Source organism: Protobothrops mucrosquamatus, unplaced genomic scaffold, assembly GCF_001527695.2.
Source record: "Protobothrops mucrosquamatus isolate PMUCROS unplaced genomic scaffold, P.Mucros_1.0 scaffold272, whole genome shotgun sequence".
NCBI lineage: Eukaryota > Metazoa > Chordata > Lepidosauria > Squamata > Viperidae > Protobothrops > Protobothrops mucrosquamatus.
Window position 1 is genome coordinate 195,414 of NW_015386617.1, and position 19,776 is coordinate 215,189.

Sequence of the window (19,776 nt, forward strand, 5' to 3'; positions counted from 1 at the left end):
CCTGGCTTAAATGATGCGCCTCAGCTTGCTACTCGTCCTAATTATTTCGTAGGAGCTGAACCGACGCAACCACCTGCCACAGCTCGGGAAGGAGGGGAAAGGTGAAACTGCCGCCCTCCTTCCACCCGTGGCAAAAGCGAGCAGCCGGCTTGGAAGGTGCGACCGGCTTGCTTAAGAGGCCCAGGAGCGCGCCGGGGCACATCTAATGACGCCTGGACGCCACAGCACCGGGGGAGGGAATGCGAAACTCCGGGCGATCCCTGCCCTCGGAGGTGCCGCGGCAAAAGGAAGCTCGCCGGCAAAGGAGACGGCGCCATGGCGAGCGCGCAAGTGCACATGTGCCAGATCCTCCTTCCCGCTCACACGAATCACCTCGGCGAGCTCAGCCGCGGTCAGCTTCTCAAGTGGATCGATACCACGGCGTGCCTGGCCGGTAAGGGCGAGCCCCTCTTTCCTCTCACGGAGTACCTCCTTCTTAGAGCGACGTGCATTGGGGGATCCCATCAGCAGGCTCGGGGGGTGGGGGGGAGAAAGACCGCAGAAAACCATTTGTTGTAATAATCAAATGAATCAGCGGAATCAGAAAGGAAAACAAACTACTATTATATAAGCCAGCATTTCTCAACCTTGGCTTGGCAACTTGAAGAAACAGACTTTTTTTGTCTGCTATTATTTACTAAAGGATTCTTGCTGTTTGTCAGACATTTTAAATTGGGTTGGACAATAATTCTTCCTTTTTCGATTATGGTAGTTATTTGCAACTTTACCATTAATGTAACTTACCTATCTATCCACCCACCCACCGACCCTGGAATATTCAGTACAAAGCCCCTGATAATTTTCTGGGAAATCCAAATAATTTGCAATTGGATTCATGAAATAATAGCTGGACTAAAGAACATTCTATACTGTATGAGGGAACAGTATTTTTCAACAGACTTTATGAAACCTGCAACAATGTGTCCCTGTTATTTACAGAATACTATTTTGCAACTTTGGTCCTTAACCATTACTATATATGACAGTGCTTAACAGATTATAGGCTTGTTGGTTTATCTTGGTTGGTTGGTGCATCTTGGAACTGCAATCCCAGTTCATATGGATGTCCATAGATTGGGGAATGCTGATTTAATGTCTGACAGTTTAATTGGATAAAAGCTGCAGGAATAACAATAAATTATATATAATTATAATAAATAATAAAACTGTCATTTTATTTTTTATTTGTATCCTGACTTTATTATATGTTCATTAACTCAAGGCAGTAAAAATATCCAACACACCTTCCTCCCCCTATTTTCCCACAACAGCAACCCTGTGAGATGGGTTGGGCTGGGATGAGATGGATTGGAATGAGAGAAAATGATTGGCCAAAATCATCCAGCTGGCTTTCAGAGCTAAGGCGGAACTTGAACTCATCATCTCCCACATTCTAGCCCAGTGCATATTAACAAAATCACCATCAATCAATTGCAAAAAGCAGTTTTGCTTGCAACAGTTTACATCTTGTGACGATACCTTTAATATTATTAAATAGCAACATCTGCCTACTCCAGGCCCTTGGGAAGGACTTGATAAGGGAACAAAAAAAAGCCAAATCCAGACTAAACATTTGGCTGACTATGCAACCAATCATAATAATTCAAAGGAAAACATATTTATTGTCATGTAAGAACTATCAATTCCCATTTTCTACTTCTTGACTTTTTAGATGTCCCCCAATCTAAATTGCAGAATATCAATTGTATTTTAATATATTAATTTATTATAATTGTTTATTTAAACTGACATTAATCTATTATAACTATTTCAGCAATATAGAAGGAAATCAAAAATACCAGTAACATTTTGACAATTATTCTTTTAAGAATTTTTCTTCATTTTGGGATATTTTTATTGCAAACCCACTAATTCCAGTTTCTAACTCCATTAAATAATTTTTATATTAATTTCTTTGGACTACTTTGTGTTTTGATCTTACAGTTTACCGACCCATTCAACTGGGATTTGCTTATATCTACACTAAGCTGCTGTTGTAATTTTAAGAAGTTTATGCTTTGTAGGCTTTATAAAACATAATTAAATACTTCATAGAATATACTGTAGAATCATAGGGTTGAAAGGGACCTCGAGGTGTTCTAGTCCAACATCCTGCTCAAGACAGGAGACTTTATACCATCCTGGTCAAATGATTGTCTAGTCTATTTTTGAAAATCTTCAGTGATGGAGCACCCACAATTCTGGAAGGGAAGCTTTTCCATTGATTAATTGTTCTCATTGTCAGAAAATTTCTCCTTACTTTTAGGTTGGATGTTTCTTTAATAGGTTTCTACCCATTACTTCTTGTCCTGTCCTCTGATGCTTTGGAGAATAAGTAAACCCCTTTTCTCTGTGACCTATCAAGTATTAGAACAGCCTCTCAAGTACTAGAAGGCAGTTATGGTGTCCCCCCCAATTCTTCTCTTTGATAGGCTAAACATGATTCAGAATCAATCTGCCATACCAAACTGAGAACTTAGCTGGCATTATATAAGTTTCTTTTCCCTTTTACTATGAAAATTATAAATTCTTGTAGCTCCTTAGATGACGAAGAACAACCAGTGGAACAACTTGCCTCCAGAAGTTGTGAATGCTCCAACACTGACATTTTTAAGAAAAGATTGGACAACCATTTGTCTGAAATGATATAGAGCTGAATAGGGGGTTGGACTAGAAGACCTCCAAGGTCCCTTCCAACTCTGTTATTCTAAGAAGTAATATTGAGCATAAATATCTAAAAATTTATATAAGGCATTGTACCTATTTAGCTGGATCAAGCCTTATCTAACCAAGAATTTGTACTCTTTTGGAAAAAGATGTTTACAAAAAACTGAGCAGGACCTTATCAATAAAAGCTTTAATTGAGTGCAAGTCCACTTCTACTCATACGATTAGCAAGAATTCCAATGAAAAGCCCCAGTAATCCTTTGCAGACTTGGATTTGCATGTTTCTAAGGACTTACACAGTAGGCATCCTAAATTTCTACTTTAAGCAGTATGGAGGGGAAGATTTTCCCATAGAACAGTTCTAATGCTAGTTGTTCTTTTATGATTGTCTTAGTTGTTCCTAATTTATTCTATTCTGTTTTCTAAAGCAATACCTCATTTAAATATTTAAAAATTGTGTAATATTTAAATTGTTTACCCAGTTTTATGGTAATTTGTGCAATACAGTACATGATTTGAACATTGTAAATTGCTTCCCAAAAACATTATTTTTTACAGTATTTAGTATTCTTTGGTATAATAAAGTCTTAACCCTTTAATCATTCTTTCCTACCCAATTCTGATTTTCAAGAGAAAATTATATATTTAGTAAAACTGATTTTGGGGGGGGAACCTAGAAATGGAAGGAAGCATTCTGAAGCACTCAATTGAATGAATTGAAATTAGAATGTAAGGTAATTTAAAAATCATGATAAAAATACGGCAAGGAGAGAGACTATATATTTTTTTCCCAAGTAGGGAGAAGTACATTTTATTGTATTTGCATATTATATTTGTGTACTGCTGGATCAATCTTAGCTATTTAATAGGAACAGAAAAGAAGCACAGCACAATGAAATGTAAATGCATGCTTTTCCCGTATGAGCTCCCAGGTTCAACCCAGTTATCTCAGAGCACAGATAAGGTTTCTGAAATCTAGTGCTGTGATAAGTAAGGCAGTCTTCTGACTTTGAAGAAGGAAGTTTATTCCTTTATCTGCAATCAGAGAACTCTCACATCATGAGCTGGTTTGCCATCCCATTTTTTATATAAACTGCACCCAAGAAAAAGAAAGGCAGAAATTATAATTATTCAGTCAGTCCACTGGTCATTTTATCTGAGCTGCAAGGGTGTGAACAGTTTCTTCATCATTTTAGCATTAGTATTGTACAAACATTACATAATTTTTAAATTCTACCATATAGACATAATAACACAGTTCTTGGCATGCCTGTGCAGAGATGCCTGAATGAGTAAATGTTATTCTCGTGAAAATTATTGGAATGCTGCATTCAGCAATGGATTATTTTATATTGGATTATTTTATATCATACAACAATGCATTCTTTAATATATCTTAAAAATATCTTAAGATAAACAAACTTTTGCTTAATATTTAATGGATGCTGATATAAATTTATATGATGTCTGTAACTGTTTTTCCCCCAATATTTAATTTTACCTTCAATAAACTCTATTTTCTTCTAAGCTGAAAAACATGCTGGCATTCCCTGTGTAACAGCATCAGTGGATGACATACAGTTTGAAGAGATAGCCAGGTACATCTTAATTATTATCAAACCTTACTATAGTTTAATAGTTTTTAATCAGTATATATAAACATAGAAATACTAATTGAAACTTTGGAACATGATTCATTGCAAAAGCATTAAAAGAAAATAGAAAATTTAAATTTCTATAGACATATTGATCTTTTCTACTCTTAACATTAAATAAAACATTCACTGAAAATCTGAGAGTTGCAGCTTAATTTGTTTTGTTTCTTACATTTTAATTCTTAAAAAATAAATTTAAATTATTTTTAGAAAGATATTTAATTCTTAATTTTTTGATCTGATAATGAACATTATTGATAAATTTAAAAGTCATTAATTGTCACATTTCTTGTATATGCTTAATGAATTTATAAAATGATTATTCAAGAAATGGTCACTTCCTTTCATGTCCTAAAGAAAGAAAGAAACTTTTCATTCTCTGTTATTTTCCCTGTAAATGGACTCCAGTTGATTTCCTCCAAATGGTTTGAAATGAGAAAAAAGTGGAAGAAGAATCAGCAGATGTAGCAGTACAGTCCATTTGAAAGGGAAAAGGGCTGATTCAGTTATTTTGACATCTCCAGTTGCATTGAACCTAAGATTAAATACCCCAGGAGCACTGCTGTGCATAATTATCTTTAGTGAAAGAAAATGAAAACAAAATTTAAAAATGTTCCACAAAATTGAACACTTAAAGGTTTGTGACTGCAGTTTAATTTGATGCTAGGTGGGAAAATAACAAAATGTTCAAAAACAGAGTGCATTCCCTACATGCTGCATTTGATCTTAACCAAAAGTCCAAGACTACATTCCAGATTGTAAGCCACTTGTATGGATTAAAAGGACAATAGTGATTTATTTCAATTAATTTCCAAGATTCCTTTGACAGGTGGATATACTTGCCAATAGCATAACAAAAAGTGTTCCAAAACAGGGATTTTTTCTTTCTTTATAAATTACAGGTGTGTTCTTTAGATTTCTGAAAAAGTGAATGATAATTATAAGGAAGAGAGCTTTTTCTGTAATTGCCCCCACCCTGTGGAATATTCTTCCGCTGGAGGTAAGGCAGACCTCACTCTCCTGGCCTTTTGAAAAGGAGTTAAAGCATGGCTCTGTGGTCTTGAATGAGGAGTGCAGCTGTGGCTAGTGCCCTGAGGAAACCCTCCCCCCTTTGCCTTTTAAGTAATTTTAATAGTGTTTTATCATCCTTGCTTCTTTTTATATACTGTTTTTATATTTTAATACTTTATTGTACACTGCCCAGAATCCATCTCTGAAGGAGATGGGTGGTTCAGAAATTTGAACAAAAATTATGTTACTAAATTCTCAGGACAACTGAGTCCTACACAAAAATGCTTTTTCACTAGAAAAATGAACATAATACATGTTGCAAATTGGCTATAATATGGTAATATTTTAGACCAGACATGTCAAACACAAGGCCCGGGGGCTGGATGCGGCCTGCGACGTGGTTTCATGTGGCCCGTGAAGCCATCTTGGAAACAGTGAGGGAATGGCCCCCGCTGCCTTGGCCCCGGCCCTGGCCACCCGGGAGCCAATGTACAATTTTGTTGTGGCTATCTATGCTGAAACGCATTCAGTCTTAGCTCCACAAGGCCATCTAGAAACAGCAAGGGACTGGCCCCTGCTGCGTAGGCCCCGCCCCCTGGGCATGCACTGGGGAGGTGTCACCCTTTGTGAGGAATGAAGAAATGCACTATTGCCTGGAAGTGGCCAGCAAATGGCCCTTGCCTACTTCACATATCTGGCTTGATGGGCTCCGGGGGAGGGGTTTCAGCAGGCTCTTCCAGTGGACCATGCCTTGGCGCTTGCCCTGGTCCCACCCCCTTCTGCCAGAGTCCCTCAGATCTGTCCCACTCCTGCCCAGGCACCCACAGGCACTCTTGACGCGAATGATGTAGAGCTGGCCATGCCCACCCAGTAGGCCACACCCACTCCAGCCACGCCCACCCAGTAGGCCGTGCCCACCCTGGCCACACCTACCCGCCCCCCCGAGGACAACCGCAATGCTGATGTGGCCCTCAATGAAATTGAGTTTGACACCCCTGTTTTAGACCAATTATGTACTATTCCATTTTGTATGTTTGGTGTCTTTGAATCATGGAATTTTCAACCTTTCAGAAGAGAGAGAAAAAATAGGCCTTTTTCCCCTACATTATAGAATCATTTCCTGTTCTTACATTTTTATTGCACAAATATTTGTACTTTAGATTCTTTTCTTCTTTTTGCATTTGTTCCTGGATCCTTAGCAAGTGCTCCCAGACTGCTACATTGAAAAGGTTCTCATCAGTTACAAATGAAAATGCAATGGTCTGTGACAGGGCAATGTTCCTTGTATTCTAATTCCCAAGGTCTATGTTAAAAATATGCACTTTTGTTGTGGTGGAAGGAAGTAGTACACTCCCAACATTGAAACAAATAGCTTCAGGGTTAATAATACTTCCTAAGTGTTTAGGATGATCTGCAGAAGAATAGTGCATGTTTAATTAGATCCATCTAGTGTTTTTTTTGTAAATATATAAATTCTTTTCTGTTGTGATCATCATTAGAAAGCACTGGATTGAATTTGGTATTTTGGTCAATTTTTTGATCTGTTTCTTTGGTCTCTAATTTTAAATAAAAAATATCAATATAGAAATTGGATTATAAACATACATAGAATATCACTGGATGGGGTATCACAATGATTTAAATAGGGTTTATGTAGTGCGTTCTGATAAGGTACGTTCTTCGGAGACCCAAGGTTCTAGAGAACAAAAGCAATGTTCCTTAAGTGATGCTAGCTATCTAGGAAATGACAGAGTAGAGTAGAGTAGAGTAGAGTAGAGTAGAATAGAATAGAATAGAATAGAATAGAATAGAATAGAATAGAATAGAATAGAATAGAATAGAATAGGAAGGGACCTTGGAGGTCTTATAGTCCAACCCCTCGCCCAAGCAGGAGAATCTATACCATCTTCAACAAGGTCCTAAAGTTACTTCCTACCTTTTCTAAGTGAAGCAAAATACTTCTGATTGAAATTATGTACCGACTAATGGTCTGGCTTGGTACTGGTCTGTGGCCTGTTAGGAACCAGGCCGCACAGCTGGAGGTGAGCAGCAGATGAGCGTGCAAAACTGAAACCATCCCCCACTCCCTGGTCCATGGAAAAATTGTCTCCCACAAAACTGGTTCCTGGTGTTGGGAACTGTTGCTCTCTAGGATCAGGTAAAACAAACAGATAGTATGCAAAGTGGAAAGTCTTAAGGATTTGGAGAGCTGTTGCCAGTCAGTCTTCATGACATTAAGCTAAATGGACAAAACAGACTGGCATTTAGTTCTTACCTGGATAGTTCTAAATATGAATCCTAGTTTCAGATTTAAAGTTCTTTCTTTAAATGCGACTAACTGTGGAATGAGTTTTCCTAACCAGTATCCCTGTCACTGATATTTCAGGAAAAAGAACAACAACCTTGGCTTGCAGCGATATTTTTCTGGTGCAGAAGAAATCCTTACTTTTTTGGGACCCACTAAGAGTCTTTTTTCCCTTCCCCCTTCACTTCTGGCCATAATATTAAGATAGGACATTTGAAATTATATGATTTCTATATCAGTTATTTCCAAAACACTATAGCTGTACATTAGAGTTTCTGCATATTGCAAAACATAAAATTATGTGTTTTGTAATTATATATGATTTTTTTTTAAAAAACAGAGTTGGGCAGATTATCAACATTACAGCAAAGGTAAACAGGGCATTCACTACCAGTATGGAGGTAAGAGATTGTACTTATTTGATTTAAGTTGATTTAAATTTTATTATTTAGGCAGGATGAATCTAGTGAAGGTATGAATTCAGGCAAATTCCATCCCAGATGGTCTTTTCTTCATTCATTTCATACCTTTTTAATAGATTTATTTTCCAAATTCAGCATTATACTAAATATCTGAATAATTGAACAAAACATTTTTTTCAACATTTTCAGTTTCATAGAAACTGAAGTTAGTCTATAAGTGATTCTGTGCCATTCATTCTCAGCCCTATGTCCTATAAAGACTTGTTTGTGCAATTAAAATGATGAGGCTATAGCAGTAAACCTCTAATAAAAGATGTGATAAAGATTAAATAAACAAATTGAATTACTGTAATAAATACAAATGTCTAGAAGACTAGAATTGCCATCACGAAGTGACCTGATTGTAAAGCAGGATATGATGTGAATGTGAATGCTTAGCAATAGCATTTACAGCATGGAATGAGACAACTTGGGGTGGCCAGCTGGGGGTGGCCAGGTTGGGGTGGCCTCCTCACCACTGCCAAGACGCCTCTGCCAACTTACTGCTGCCAAGTTGTTGCAGGACAACTGAACATGGGCAATTCACTGCAGGGACAATTTGCTACGGTTGCCCAGGAGGGCGAGCAAACAAACAAGGAGAGCCAGGTCGATGGGCAGGCAAGCAAGCAAGTGGGTGGGCAGAGTGCACAGTGGCAGTGGCAGCCAGGAGCTTCCCATTTTCACATCCCCACTGCCACCATGCTAAGCTCTGGGCCATTCAGAGTTCCGACCCCGGCAGTGGTGGACAGGGTGGTGGATGGGAAGGAGGTGGCAGCCGAGGGTTTCCCACAGAGGATGTAAAATCATCATCAGGCCAGGATGGTGTCCAGATTGGGATGGAGATCCTAATAGTGCTGCATAGTTGCTTGGGGTATGGTGTGTATATATGAAAAAGATATTCTTATTTTCATTAAGATGAAAAGAATAGTTGCTACTAATACACTTGTTCACAATTATGCAACTGCCTAGAATTCAACAATGGCTTTGTTATCTGCACATAGGTTGGTGTCAGAGCTACGTTACAGAATCCCTTAACTAATGTTCAAAAACTAATTTGTGTGGCTTTCTCTACATACGTTGCAAAGCCAGTAGGAAAAGAGAAGGTAAACATTTCAATGAAAAATTCTAATGTTTCTATTTTCTAACTTTGTGAGCTTGCCACAAAGCCATTATTATATACTGTTTCCTTTTTTTGTATTGACAATAAAATAATGAAAATTTTTACCTTTGAGTAATAACTTCATTGTACTTTTCCAAACATTTTCTTTCACATTGTATTACTTCCAGAAATTTCTTTTTTGAAATAATGTGTTTTTATAATTCACTAATATCAAACATTCATTTTGCTTGCAGATATTAGCATTGTTCCTAAGCTGCCATATTTAAATTTTTATTTTAAAAAAACAGTCCATTTTCACATATACCATTGCCAATGATCTTGGTAAACTAGAATGTGTAGGACAGTGGTGGCGAACCTATGGCACATGTGCCAGAGGGGGCACTCAGAGCCCTCTCTGTGGGCACGTGGCCTTGCTCTTTGGCTATGTTTTCGCAGGAAAAAACCATTTCTCAAGCCCATTCCTGGCAAAAACGGAGCCAAAGCGTGCCTCGTTCTTATTGTGAGCAATCCTGCGAAAACAAGGATGACACAGGACAGCACAGTTAGTTCTGAAAATGAAATCTTTAAAGTGTGGAATTCTCTGCCAAATAATTTTAAGTCAGTGAAAGCACTTGGGATTGCTTTTCTTACTTTGTTTGGATCATCTTATGCTTGTGAGCAGCTGTTTTCAGCTTTGAATTATATCAAATCTGACACCAGAAACAAACTAATAGATGACCTGAGTGCATGTGTTGTTCTCAAACTTACAAAGTATGAGCTAAGGTTAGACAAATTATCAGCATGCATACAACAGCAAAAATCACATTAATTGTTCAAAAGCATGCCAAATGCAAACTTTTACCTTTCAATAAAAAGTTGTTTGTATCATTGAAAGCTCTGTTGTTGTGTTTTTCTTTTAAGACAAAAGATGTTAATGTATGAGTTGTTTTTCTAAACCAAAACCTCAGTATTCAGGTTAAATTGCCGTGTTGGCACTTTGCAATAAATAAGTGGGTTTTGGGTTGCAGTTTGGGCACTCGGTCTCTAAAAGGTTTGCCATCACTGGTTTAGGACAATATTCAATTAACATTATGTACTGCTAGGATAGCTTTTGTTTAAAGAATGGAAAGGCAATTAGATTTCCTTGTGTACCTGGATATCTCTAAAATCTGCAGCATTGCACTAGAGCACTGAAAAATCACCTGGAGCAAATCTGGGGAGGCAATGAATGAATGCAAGATCTTTCACATCTCCATGTCTTCCATTTATTGCAAGGATGTAGTTAGGGCAGGGATAGGCAACCTTGGCTCTTTTATGACTCGTGGACTTCAATTCCCAGAATTCCTGAGCCAGCCAAGCTGGCTCAGGAATTCTTGGAGTTGAAGTCCACGAGTCATAAAAGAGCCAAGGTTGCCTACCCCTGAGTTAGGGGAATCATCTGTACACGAAAGCTGATGAGGATCATTGAAATCAAAGAACAATAATTGATTAGCTATTTAAGGACAGTGTAAACTGGGTTGCAAACGAAGCTGCAGAGTTTAAAGATGTAGAATAATTCCTAGCATCGTGCATTTCTAGGTTTTTTTTTAATAAAAGCTAATCTCACGTGATTTTTGTTTTCATGTTTAGAATGTTGTATAAATTATTAGAAATTGTTTATTAAATGATTACTAGGTTTTAGATTAATAAATATGTTAGTTTAGTATTATTTAAGCTTACTACAGATGTGGCAGAAATAATTTTTTACTGTTAATGGGTTCATTATATAATGTTACTATGACTTGCTGATACTGGTTTTTTTTTTTAAAAAAAAAAATTAGATTAACCTAAAGCCAGTCAAGCTTCTCACTGTGCACGATTTCATAGAGCACACTCTGGCAGCTGATCGAAGAAAAATTCGACTGGATCATGAACGTGTATTTAATGATCTAATGGATAAATGTGGCATGGATGATGGTCAGTAAAACAAATGTTATGTTCCTCATTTCCAATTCTCCAAAATGGGGAGAAGTTCCAACATTTCCCTGACTGCATTGTTTGAATGAAAAAGCCCTGGAACTCACAGCATTGTGTAATGTATCATTTATGAAAAATATAAAATATGAAAAGATATAAAGTCAAGCCACATGCCCTTCTGTGAGGTGATATTCCTGCTTTAGATCTCAAAAAACTAGGAGCAATATAAACAAGCTTGCTATCAGCTTCTTGCTTTCTCTAGTTCAGGAAATGTCTGGTAATATCATAACAAATGTTATTAATGAACATGGCTGTCCTACAACCTATCTTCAGATTATTGGCATTTTTCTTTTTTCAATGCCATCTCCATTTTTTTTAAAGTCTTATACACACTTATACACATCACACGAACATGCCTCTTCCCTTTGAAATTTATTATGTAATGGAACAATGCAGCTGCATATTGTTTTGTTTCCATACTCTGACGTCAACATAAGTTTCTGAACTAATAATACATGCATTGAAACAGAATCAAGGCAAATGATAGAATCCATTCTTTCAATTTATTGAATTACACATACACCCTCTCACACACACACTTTGTTTATACAAGGCATATCTGTAAAAAGCAGCTTATGTATTTTTAGGTCTTTACTTTTAAGAGAATTGGGTCCCCCTGAACAAAATAGATAAAGTAAGGATGAATTTATTAAGTGCTAAGATTGCTTTGCTCAAAACGAGTACAGAGTTCACAAAAAAAGAAACAAGGCTCAGTTATATTGTTGAAATTACTAATTTAACAGGCTGATAAGTAGGTCCAAAATGCAAAGCAATCAGGTGGATCCAACTACAACTCTGGGATTATAAAACTAATGAAACTGGGGCAGAAGCCAAAGGCTTAATTTAGGTCAAGTGGAATCATGTGACAGATTAGCCTGGCTGACATTTAAAACAAAAACGTACACATTTAATAGTAATATGTTCCTTCCTAATAATAGAAAGATACCGTATTTTCTTTCCAATACATTTAATAAAATACATTTAAATGACATTATAATTCTAACTAATCAATTTAGTCTCTAAAGATATATAGCATGATATCTTTAGAGATAAGAATCAATACAGGTAGTCCTTGGGTTATTCACTGACCATTCAGAGTTGTGACAGCACTGAACATAGGGAACCTACAACCAGCCCTTGCAGTTCCAATCATCACATTGTCCCCATAGTCACTTTAGCGCTCAATGCCTAGCTGGCAATTATAATGTTACAGTGAGCTGCAATCACATGATTACGATTTCCAAGTTTTCCTGGCCCTGTTTTTCTGCCTGCGCTCCAGAATGCCTGTCCTTGGTACCCACCACAACACCCTCCCATGCTCCAGAGTCCCTGCCGTTGGCATGCCCCACCTGCCCACAGCAAACCCCATCTACCCATAGCTGTGACCCACAGCTTTTACATGCAAGCCTAATTGTCTGGAGATCCTACCTCTTCCTTCTTAATGACCTGTATAGTGTTGAAGTTATGACAGAAGCCTGGACTACTGTTGCTAAGTGATGCAGTCATATGATACTGTGCTTTACAGCAGCATTGTTTAACAACAGATATTGCAGCCCCAATTGCCTTCATAACTGGAGGATTTCCTGTAATAATAGTCCACATAAGAAATGTCTGTGCTCTAAAAGAATTTGGGAGTGATAGGGTTTTTCTAATGCAATATAAATATTATCAATGTCTATGAATTTCAGAAAGGCTGTACTAGGACTGTACATTGTAACTTTGGTTGAAATGTAAATGCACTTGGAGTGCTTGGTAATTTTCCTAACATCAGAATCCTATGTTCTAGACTATGTTTGCAGTAAAGAGGAAGATGTGGTTTATTCTGATTGCACTCATGTGCAGAGCATTGAACTTGTCCTGCCTCCTCATGCCAATCATCAAGGAAACACATTTGGTGGTCAAATTATGGCTTGGATGGAAACAGTGGCTACTATTTCAGCAAGGTGCCTTTTTATAGAACATTTTTCTGTATTAGATATTATCAGACACATTTAGCGAGAAATAATGGTTACTAAGCAAAAATAAGGAGTGGAAGGAGTGTCTCACTGAATGTTCATCTCATCACATAGAGAATTCCATCATCCCCCCTCCCCCCCCCATCGCCTTCAGTTGCTGGGTACATGCAGCTCTCTCTTTGCGTGTGAGAGACATGAATTTTTATTAGAATTCCCTTCACACTCCAGTGGGCCAGATTCATTGTCATGATGTTGGAAGTGTCATTCCCATTCATTATTCATGTAGCTCTGATTTGTAACCTGAACTTAGGCACAATAATAACTGCTTTTGCTTCGTTGCCAGATAAATAAATCATTTTATTAAAATTGTAAATCTATCAAAAGTTATAGACACCAGAGACCCAAGAAAGCAACATTAAACGTATACACCAATATCGGTAATAAATCTGATTGGACAAAACAGGGGTCATATTTAGCTGTAAAAAACTAAATAGTTGTAACAAGAAAAATAAGGAGCGCTACCTGTAAGGTTAACATTCTACTGTATTTTACGGAAATGCATTAGACATATTGCTAAATGGTAACCAAAAACTGTCTATTCTGCTTGAGAAATAAATGACCTTGCTGCAAAGCTTTTGTAAAACAACTGACAATTAGATTTGACCTTTGGAAGGTGGCAGAGTTGCTATGGCTGCCGGGGAATAAAAAAAGGCCTGTTAAAAAAAAGGCTGTTCTCAAAACACAAAGTGAAGTTAAGCTCGGAATGGTTTATCTAAGGTTTAGGGATGATATCTAGCACAGTTTATCAAGTGATGGAACTAATACCATCAATAAAAAAGAGTAGTTTCTCATCTGCCTTGTTATTTCCCAGCATTAAAATCTGCCTTAGAGGACTGGTCGGTTTAGGGAGCTGTGAAGAATATTCCTACTATACAAATAAAAGTCCATTGGTGAGGAATTTTATCCTTTGTTCATTTTTAACCATTATAATACTAAGCAAACATTAGATCTGGAAGTAATCATTTACAATAACATCTATATAAAAGCACAGAAGGCTTACTTTAATAAAATTATTTTAACTTTCAATAACAATGTTAAGAATAAAATAAACAACAAACCTACATATCCTTCACATCTAGGCTGATATTAATCTGCTGGTGTCCTTAACTATGAGTATTGCAAATTAGATATTTAGCAATTTAAATAGGAGGAGCAAATTATTCCTAATGAAATCCAAAGTAATTTGAATGCAATATAATGATGCTCAGTTAAATTAATTAGCAATAGATAATTGTGCACATTTAACAATTCTGGTACATCATAAAGAGGTAATTGAGTTACGCTAAGGATAAATAGTGGCCCAAAACAATGTCATTGCTAAACAAAGGTTAAAAATTTCGGACTTACACAAACAGTAGGTTTTTAGCCCAACTGTTATAGAACATTTATGTATTATAATAAATATAAACAGAAGATTTATCTTCACATATAAATGAAATGATTGGTGACTATTTGTAAAAATACAAAAGATGATTGTGTGATCATTAATGATATAGATGTTAGTCACTGCTTAAGAATTTGTTACAAATCCCTTATTGGTCAACATTTTCCTTTGATTTCACCGAACGTTTCAAGAACCTTGAGTAATAAAAAACTGAGCAACATAGTTGGTGATGTGCCATAACTAGTCTGCTAATGTATTCATTGGAAAAAGAAAATCCCAGTCCTTTTTCCAGCTGGGCTACTTACGTTGGCATGGGAAGTTCCCATATCATTGTTGTTTTCATATGATTTTCTCTTTGTAGACATTAAATACATCTTCTATGGCATTGGGCCATTTTTAAAAATTATTTTTATGTAAATCACTGGAGGCCATAACAGTTTATATACAACATTTCTAAAAGATTCAGTAAATCTTGTTAAATGTGGAGCAGCCCCAAATAAAACTTCATTAAAATCCCTTTGGATTTATTAGCCAAGCAATATTGACTAATTATGAGATTACACTAAAATTTAAGAAATATGTTGTATCTATAAAAAGTATATAGGATTGTTCCCAAATATGAACATTAAAACACAATTCTTAAACTTCACAACTTCCGATTGAATATTTTATTTTCTCAGAGCTAGTTTAAACTTGAAATTAAGTTTAGAATAGAATAGAGCTGGAAAGGACCTTGGAGGTCTTCTAGTCCAGTCCCTGATCAAGCAGGAGAATCTATACCTTTTCAGACAAGTGACTGTCTAGTCTCTAGTCTAGTTTTGTGCCGTATTTATGTAGAAATCTTATAAAGTTGCATTGACATAAAAAAGATGCATTTTATTTTGTTTGCTTTGATTCAGCCGCCTGTGTCATCTGCATCCAACTCTGAAATCTGTAGATATGTTTAAATTCCGAGGACCTTCAACTGTTGGTGATCGCCTTGTTTTCAATGCTATAGTTAATAATACTTTTCAGAAAAGGTAAAATACTGTATCTTTATATTATGAATATTCATCTTCTATCAATCTGTCTCTGTCTGTCTGTCTGTCTGTCTGTCTATCTATCTATCTATCTATCTATCTATCTATCTATCTATCTATCTATCTATCTATCCATTCATACAAATCTTATACTGTGTTGTACAGAACACTTCAATGTCAAAGCTTCAAGTTTCAAGCAAGACTATCCCTATTTGCATTGTAATTTTGCATTTTTCCAACAAAATAATTGGTTTTCCTGTGCACTGGAGAGGACTGGAGTAGATCAACCTCAGCAATTTTGACTTATGTGGACATTTATTTATTCATTGGACTTGTATGGCTGTCTTTCTTATATGATGACTGTAGGTAATTCAGGACAATCCATAAGGAACATAAGATGCCCCAGAAAGATTGCTGGGGAATTCTGGGAGTTGGCCCAGAATGATTGCTGGGGAATTAATAATAAAATTGGAAGGGACTTTGGACGTCATCTAATACAACCCCTACTCAGGCAGGAAAACCCTAAACCATTTCAGAAAAAAAGGATGTCCAGTCTCTTCTTAAAAACTTCCAGTGTTGGAGCATTCACAGCTTCTGTAGGCAGGTTGTTCCACTGATTAATTGTTCTAACTGTCAGAAAATTTCTCCTTAGTTCTAAATTGCTTCTCTGTTTGGTTAGTTTCCATCCATTGGTTCTTGTCCTGCCTTCAGGTGCTTTGGAAAATAGCTTGACTCCCGCTTCTTTGTGGCAACCCCTGAGATATTGGAACACTGCTATCATGTCACCCCTAGTCCTTCTCTTCATTAAACTAGACATACCCAATTCCAGCAACCGTTCCTTATATGTTTTAGCCTCCAGTCCCCTAATCATCTTTGTTGCTCTTCTCTGTACTCATTCTAGAGTCTCAACCTCTTTTTTACATCGTGGTGACCAAAACTGGATGCAGTATTCTGGGAGTTGAATAAAGTTGCTGAGGTTGAGAAACATTGGACTAGATTTCCCTAAAATCCAATCCAATTATACAGTTTTATGATTCTGTAATACTTTGCATAGTGTTACAGCCTACTAATAAGCCCAGTTTCTGTTCTGAATTCTATTAGCGTATCAGCAGAATCCAGCACATCACCAAATGATAAGAGAAGATATTTGCAGAATATATTTGTTATCAGGCCCTAATTTTTATATTTGATGTGCTATGTGGTGCTTTAGATAGCAAAGAATATGATTTATCTAGGCACCTAATATCACAGATTAGATTAGAATATAATATTATACAATGACACTGATTAAATACTGTAATCTGTTCTTCATCTTAATAAACATCTACTGGTAAAGTGTATAAATCAGATAGTTTAAATGTATTCTGCACTAAAAAAAATTCCTGTTAAGTAAATGTGAATAGTTTGCAAAATTAATTCTGATTCTAAATATAGAAAGGATTAAAGATGTATGTAAATTATTTAAGCTTTGTCACTATATAATCATGGAACCAAACATACTGTATTCACATACTATAAAATATGAAATAGTCTCCAAAGGAAATAGATTTTATCAAGTACAATTGTAGATTTAAATCTTTTTGGATTATTTTAATTGACATAATTGAAAATGATTCAGTGTTTTTGGGAAGGAAATCTATAATTAGAAAGACTTATACGATATTTTTCTGTCTCTTTCTGATATATATTTTTAAGGTAACAAAACATTTACATGGAAGTTTTTGGTATTTAAAAGAATAACAGAAAAAGGAAAGAGATAGATAAATACAAGGATAGAAAATGCAAATATCTATTTACATGAAATATACTTCTGCATATTCAAAAAATTAATACTAATAGAGATTTTAAATTCTGTGCAATTTTACTCTGAAGTAGCTTCAGTGAGATTTGCATCTTATTGTATAACTTATTTACTTCTTTATCCAAACAACCTACTTCAGTGATGGCAAACCTTTTAGAGACCGAGTGCCCCAAAACTGGCCATGCCCTCGCTCCACCCCCTGCCCTGCCCCACCCCGCCTGCCCGCAGGGCCACTCACCGCCTCCAGGACCCACTGCAGATCGCCCAGGCAGCCCAGCAGCGCCATGGCGGCCACGCCCTCTGCCCGCAACCACGCCCTCTGCCCGCAGCATCAACTGTGCATGATGGGGCATGAGGGCAGAGTCTTTTCTACGCTGCCTGGCTGCCATTTCCTTGGCTGCGCTGCTCTGCGTGGGCCACGCTCAGGGGTGACTCTCCTCCAGGGGGGCTGCTGGGTAGGAGGGGGCTGCTGGGTAGGAGGGGGCCGTGGGCTGCTGGGTAGGAGGCGGGGCTGGGGCAATGGCACGTGTGCCCACAGAGCTCTGAGTGCCGCCTTTGGCACGCGTGCCATAGGTTCACCACCACTGAACTACTTGGATGATCAGAAAAAAATACTTCACACATCACATTTAATCAGGCCTGCACAACATTCAAACCACAGGCCACGTGTAGCCTGCCAAGCTGCCTTGTGTGCCTTCAACGCCTTTTGAAAACTCAACAAATCCACTGCTGCCAATTTTGCAGCCCCAAAAGATGCTGCCGAGCACCTCTAAAATCTTCAGGTCTCTGCAAAACTGCCAGCTCCATCACTGCAGCCACACTGCTAGTCACCAAACAGCTACTTGGCACCTCAGCTATTCTTTTGTAGCCCACAATTTTCAATAGCAATGTGGCCCTTTCCCCTTTACAAGTTAATTTGGCCTGTATTAAACCAAGTTTTTTAACCTTGGTTTTGAACCTAACTTGATGTGTTAGCTTATCTAAGCCAATCATTTGCTTGCAATAGGAAATCCAGTGAGGCTGTCTCTGGCTGTTGAGCTTCTGTCTGAAGATGTCCCACAAAGGACAATCTACCAGTTCTCTAGTAACAGAGTCATCTCAAGATAATTCTCTGAACAGACATTTAACACCAATTCTGCTGTAACTGAAACCTGTTAATAACTTGTCCTTTCTTCTGTTTTCTTTGTATTTGAAAAATAATGGCATATTCTCTTCTATTCTCTCTTAAAGCTATCTACCTATTTCAACTAGTTCTTACAGGATGGCTGCACTCTACTGACCAATAAATCACTGCTGAAAACTTCATCCCATTTTTTTAAACTAAGTAAACACTTTTTTTTCCAGTATTGAGGTTGGAGTTCGGGTTGAAGCATATAATTGTGAGGAATGGGCCAACGGTCAAGCAAGGCATATTAACAGTGCCTTTCTTATTTTCAATGCTATAAATAAACATGGAAATGTTCTTATTCCCAGAATGAGTTCCATGACCAAGGTGAGTTCTTTTTCAGCTGGAAAGGGAGGCTATAGATAATGACTAGATAAAGCAAGATTATTGCTTTATGGAATTTTATAATTGCAGCAATAATAGATTCGCAGAGGAAATTAAGATATATTGTAAATAACAAAATAAAGTGTTTTCTTGATTTGAATTCTTTGTGAGGCATTGAATCTAAAATGCTTTAGATTAATTTTTACTTGGATAATCATTTAGGTCAGTGAAAAAGAGCTAATTAATTTTGTTTTATTAATTATAGTGTGGTCTTAAGCTTTTCAGAGTGCTTAATAGTTTACTTATACATTTTATTCAAATGGTTGTTTTCATCCCCTGCTTTGTTTTATTGTAATGTTTATGTCACACACAATTTGTTACATGTCGCTATTCTTAAAGTTAAGAACAATTACATTTAACTAATATTTTTTTAAGAAAAGTTCACATATTATAGCTAATTCCTTGTTTTACTGCTTTGTTCATTTGGAGGATGGCTTAAGAAGGTACCGTGGAGCTATTGCACGTAAGAAAATTCGATTATTCAGGTAAAAGATTACCGTATTTATTGGCGTATAACACGCACAGGCGTATAACACGCACCTTCATTTTAAGGGAAATTTCATGAAAAAAACTTAAAGGTGGGGCCGGGCGGCGGAGAGCTTGGCGGCAGCGGCAGCAGGAGGATGGGGAAGGGGCGTGGCTGCCCGGGCCAAGGTGGGGCCGGGTGGCAAAGGGCCGCGGTTGCCCGGGCCGAGATGGGGCCGGGCGGCGGAGAGCTTGGCGGTGGCGGCAGCGGGAGGACGGGGAAGGGGCGC

The 19,776-nt window shown here is 37.3% G+C and overlaps 1 protein-coding gene across 1 annotated transcript in view; it reads left to right on the forward strand.

Annotated features, from left to right (window-relative positions):
• Positions 1–315: 315 nt before the first annotated feature.
• The window catches only part of ACOT12 (acyl-CoA thioesterase 12), a 28,454-nt gene continuing 8,993 nt past the window's right edge, over positions 316–19,776 (forward strand). Inside the window, exons 1-9 of the mRNA XM_015814662.1 lie at positions 316–433; positions 4,235–4,304; positions 8,018–8,078; positions 9,140–9,241; positions 11,058–11,193; positions 13,040–13,196; positions 15,552–15,671; positions 18,817–18,964; positions 19,451–19,506. Coding sequence (XP_015670148.1) covers positions 316–433; positions 4,235–4,304; positions 8,018–8,078; positions 9,140–9,241; positions 11,058–11,193; positions 13,040–13,196; positions 15,552–15,671; positions 18,817–18,964; positions 19,451–19,506 — 968 coding nt within the window. The remainder of the gene's footprint in view (positions 434–4,234; positions 4,305–8,017; positions 8,079–9,139; positions 9,242–11,057; positions 11,194–13,039; positions 13,197–15,551; positions 15,672–18,816; positions 18,965–19,450; positions 19,507–19,776) is intronic.